At 37.8% G+C, this 5393-nt stretch overlaps 1 protein-coding gene across 1 annotated transcript; it reads right to left on the reverse strand.

Moving 5' to 3' along the window:
• Nucleotides 1-1826: 1826 nt before the first annotated feature.
• LOC120191309 (probable enoyl-CoA hydratase 1, peroxisomal) lies at nt 1827-5010 on the reverse strand. The gene is made up of 3 exons (XM_039194281.1): nt 4532-5010; nt 4176-4458; nt 1827-1939 (listed from the first exon to the last, which is right to left on the reverse strand). Exons 1-3 carry the CDS (start codon nt 4939-4941, stop codon nt 1841-1843), a joined length of 792 nt encoding a protein of 263 aa, XP_039050212.1. The 5' UTR covers nt 4942-5010; the 3' UTR covers nt 1827-1840.
• Between the last annotated feature and the right edge of the window lie 383 nt (nt 5011-5393).

Genomic DNA, 5393 nt, shown 5'->3' on the forward strand with positions numbered 1-5393 from the left:
CCACTTTCCCATGTTTGATTTAAGTTTTTCAAGGGAATTGGAATCTCTGATGGAATTCAATTCCATCAAATGAGGGAAAGTGAATTTCATCCAAAAATGGATGGAATTCAATTCCCTTGTTGGAGGGAATTGAAATTTGACCATACTACTCTCATCAATCCTTTGGTAACTTATTCATATATTGAATAAAAATATTTTTTTATTATTTCGGGTCAGGTTTCTAATTTATATATTCGGGTTGGGTCGGGTCGGGTTCGGGTTTAGGGTTAAAAAAACCGGACCGACCTGAAAATATATATAATTTGGGTCGGGTCAAATTAAGTCATTGTTTTTATTACATAAAAATATTTTTTTATTATTTCGGGTCGGGTCAGGTCGGATTTCTAATTCATATATTCGGGTTGGGTCGGATGAAACTTTATTTTGTTCGGGTCGGGTCGGGTTTTTTAAGTGTGATATTCGGGTCGGGTTTTTTTAAGTGTGATATTCGGGTCGGATCGGGTTCGGGTTTAGGGTAAAAAAACCGGACCGACCCGAAAATATATATAATTCAGGTCAGGTCGGATTAAGTCACTGTTTTTATTAAATAAAAATAAATTTTTATTATTTCGGATCGGGTCGGGTCGGATGAAACTTTATTTTGTTCGGGTCGGATTTTTTAAGTGTGATATTCGGGTTTAGGGTGAAAAAAACCGGACCGACCCAAAAAAAATATATAATTTTACCTTATATATTTAGGAATAATTACAATAATACCCCTCTATATATAATTTTTTTCAATTAAGTCAATGTTTTTATTGAATAAAAATACATTTTTTTATTATTTTGAGTCGTGTCTGGTCGAGTTTCTAATTCATATATTGAATAAAAATAGTTTTTAGTATATTTTTTGGTAACTAATTAGCATACTCCGATTGGAATGTATCGAAATATTGCTCTATCTTTTGGTAACTTATTAACATATTTTGATTGCGATGATTTTAACTTATAATGTTTATTAGCATGATTTTTATAATTTATTGAAATGAATAATTAATCAATAAAATGAAAATTTAATATTTTTTAATTTTTTATAATATATTACTACATGTAAGTTATAAAATAAACTAAAATAAAACAAAAAAAACAAGAAGGGCAATTCTATCATTTTACATTACTGAAATCAAATTCTGCGAACCAAACAGAATATGAAATTGGATTCCAATTCGTACAGATTCTAATTCTTTCACAGATTCCAATTCTCTCATAAACATTCCAGCGAACCAAACGCCACTTAAGTAGCATGCAATAATAACTTAGAACAAAATAAGAAATTCGATTTATTTCTTAATCAATTAAACATAAGCTTTTATCTAAAAAATGAAACACAATCAACTCGATTTAGTCCAAAATCAGATTGAATATGTCACATTGATTGATCGAAACTTAAAAAAAAGTCAAATTGGAATTAAACCAAATAATCAAACAGTCGATCAATAATCAAACATTAATTTAAGGGCTAAATTAGCAATCATATGAAATATGAGGATTCTAAAGCATTTAAAATTATTAAAAGGTGTTTAAACCACTTATATTTTAGAGATGATATCAAAAACCTTCTAAAGAAATTCAAAAGACAATCTTGACCTGGGACAATGTTAATTTATTATTGCATATTTGATTGGTTATTTGACACATGGATTTATTATGTTAAAAACCATAAACCTCATTACACAACTGATTCTTATCTAATTGTTAAGAGTCCAGTAACCGACAAATTTATTTCCCAATATTTTTGCTTCTTCTTCTTCATTATAAAACAGTGACTAAACATCAAGATTGAACATCCATCGAGATTCAATTACATCTTGGAAGATGGTTTCTTCCTCCCGGCTATGAATTCTTGCATCTTCTTAAACTGCTCCGGCGTCATTCCGTCGTAGTATTTATGACCCCTCTCCTGCAAACAGGAAAAAAAACCAAGAACTTTAGATGAAGAAGATTAGCTCCATCTGTTCCACAACTACACATAAACTTCTGGATTCCCCATTGATGTGGGTTGGTGATTTCGATATGATTTCCTGATCCATCTGAAAGTTCAAATTATCGATTCTTAAGCACGACCTTCAGATATCAGTGAGTTAGATGTGTGCATGCAGAACAGATCTCTTGTCCACCTGAACTCTATGTTGCACTGATATAGATATGGGGACGAGAACCGGGACGAAAAACGACAAATTCTAAAATTACAGGTACAGAGGCAACTAGAATATGACGTAAAAAATTTAAAATTATAAATAGATGAAAAAAATCATAAATAAAGTTAATACTTCGTAGGAAATTGGTGTAGCACCTAATTTAACCCTAATTAAAAATTCTAACATTTGAGAAGAAATTTTCCAAATCCTTGAATTAATCGTGGTAGTCAATTTGAAAATACTGCAAAAATTGTTTTCAAATTCGAAAACCCTAGAAAGCAGCTCAGTGATCAACCGACAATTATACCAAAATTCTTTAAATCCTATTGGCAAAACTTTCGAGATAATGTTCTGGAAGAAATTAATTCACGAGCTAATGCACTCCCAAGATTAATTGCTCAAATAGGATGAAATTTATAGTGTTGGTCGTAGGTCGCCATGTCTTCCGGGCGACCTTGTAGGTCGCCATGCACTCCGGGCGACCTACCCTTGCTCAAACAGAGAGAATGAACGTGTTGTATGGCACATGCACGTCCCAACACATAGGTCGTCATGCCCTCCGGGCGACCTTGTAGGTCGCCATGCTCTCCGGACGACCTTGTAGGTCGCCATGCTCTCCGGACGACCTACCCTTGCTCGCTCGCTCAGATGCCCTCGAATAGCTCGTTCGGCTGCCCTCGAAGTAGGTCGCATAGCTCGCTCGACTGCTCTCGCATAGCTCGCTCGACTGGCCTCGGTCGGATGGCCTCGGATGCTCTCGCATATCTCGGTCAGATGGCCTCAGATGCCCAGCGTGTTGGGACATGGGAAGGTATGGCGACCTACGGCCAACACTGTGGATTTCACCTTATTTGAGCAATTAATCTAGGGAGTGCATTATCTCGTGAATTAATTTTTTCCATAATATTATCTCGAAAGTTTTGCCAATCCTATTCTAACTCTTCTTTCTCCCACTTGGCCGGTTCCTCTTTCTTCTTCCTTCTATTTCTATTTTTTCTCTTCACAAAACCTAGTTGTCTTTCATCCACTCCTTGCAGCGGCAACGCCGTTTTGCTATTTTGAGGTAAGAAAGGTCGCCGGCGACAGTCCTATGATAGTAACGGAGAGTCGAAGTTTCTCTTGCCGCCGTTTGCGGGCCGTGATATTCCCCGAAACGTGCCCCAGGTAAGCATCGAACGTCCCCGTGCCGGGGGCGTATTGGGTACTTGAAATGGGTTCCTTTGCTGTCCCCGTGCTTCATAGCCAGAACTTATAATCAACCATTGGACTACAAAGTTCAAATCTTATGCAGAGAAACTTCAGCTCATTCAGCCTGTTATGTTCAGTGTCCAGAACCGGTGCAGACATTTTCTTCTTCCGAAAGTGTATTGGGCGTAATTAACCAGCTAGTTTTAGGTAAGACTGGACCGTGCAGCATAAATCAGCCAAAAGAGCAAGGCTAGGATGCAATTCAATTTGCATACCTAATCCTAAGTACTACTTGGGTTAAGGGAACTTATGTTCCCGGAATAAGCGTTTTTATAATTCGGCACGGTTGGCCAATACTGTCCCATGTTGCCATGTTGGTACTCTTAGGAATAGCTCTTCAGTTCACTAGGCAACAAGGTGATTGGAAATTCCCTGATATCTACTCTACCAAAAGTGTCCTATGCAACCAAAGGACAAAGCCTACAACAAAGGATCGTTTACGATCTCCAAGGATAGAAACGAATAGCGATCCTTCGAATTGTGCTTTCTCTAAGGTCTCAATGGATATTCTAATCTATTCCTACTAAAAAAAGCTATACTAGGCGGGGAGAAAGAACTGAGATACTTAAGCAGTAAATCCATGCTCTGCATTACCAGGTTTTAAGGTAGACAAACAACAGGTTATATGGAACTTTGCAGCAGATAACCACATATCATTAATAAACCGAAGACTAATTCGAATTTTTTCGATTTCTTTCTATATAAACAAAACCAATGCTAATCCAAAGAAAAGATAACAGTAAGGAATACCTTCTCCATTGCCAGACCTTGAAGAAGATCCAACTTGTACCCATCATTGATCACAGACTTATACCTGAGAACCATGTCTTGACTGTTCTTCATTATAGCTCCCGCAAGCTGTCGAGCTTTCTTCAACACTTCATTCGGCTCAACAACATGATTGACCAACCCCAATTTTTCAGCCTCCTCCGCCGACAGAGGCGTGGCCGTCAACGACACTTCCCGCGCCTTGTTCGGCCCTATGAACCGTGCAAGCTTCTGAGATAAACCCCATGAAGGAAATATCCCAAATCTACAAACAAAACACATAAATACAATGAAGCCTTGGATTTCTTTATTCAAACATGGCAAAGTAGAAAATGAACCTGGCATGAGTATCGATGAAAGCGGCTCCTTTAGCGGCGATAAGGATATCACAAGCGAGGGCTATCTCGAATCCCGCGGTAATGGCGAACCCGTTGATAGCTCCGATGATGGGTTTCGGGCACTGCTCCATTTGGATAACCGGATCCACCTCCGGGTCCTTAACGTCGCCCTTGAAAACTTGCTGTGCAGCAGTCAAATCCACTCCCGAACAGAAAGCCCGTCCTGCTCCGGTCAAGATGATGACCCGAACCGATTTGTCCTTCCCGAGTTCCTTGAAGGCCTTGGCCAGGTCCACCATCATGGGTCTCGTCAACGAGTTAAGAGATTTCGGTCGATTGATGGTAACGATACCGACCCCATCAGGCTCACGGGTGACAACGATCAGTTTGTCGGACGAGGAATCACCCATTTTTCCCGAAAAAAGAAAGGAAAAGGTTCTGAAAAAAGATGAATCGAAGTTGTTACAGAGTTGAAAACAATTTATATATATAATTGGGTTCCGTATTCGTCTTGGTTGCGGGTGGATAATGCCTTGAAGTTCGTGTATGATTGTTACATTAGCATAGACATGGACATGTGCAAAAGAAGATAAGAACGTAACATGGACATGTGCAAAAGAAGATAAGAACGTAAGAAAACAAGTATCAACAAATTATTATTTTATAACAAATTCTCATCACTTATGTAAAATTGTTTAGATAATGTATTAAAAATAAATTTGTTCATATAAGGGGCAATTTTATCATAAAATCACCCGAGAATTAAAAAATCACTATAGTAATATCTCTTTCGAATATGTAACAAAATAGTACCCATCTTTATAAAATAGGGGAGGCACATTTTAAGAAACACACCTTGTTG

This window comes from Hibiscus syriacus, unplaced genomic scaffold (genome assembly GCF_006381635.1).
Source record: "Hibiscus syriacus cultivar Baekdansim isolate YM2019G1 unplaced genomic scaffold, ASM638163v2 tig00116965_pilon, whole genome shotgun sequence".
In the NCBI taxonomy this organism is placed as follows: Eukaryota; Viridiplantae; Streptophyta; class Magnoliopsida; order Malvales; family Malvaceae; genus Hibiscus; species Hibiscus syriacus.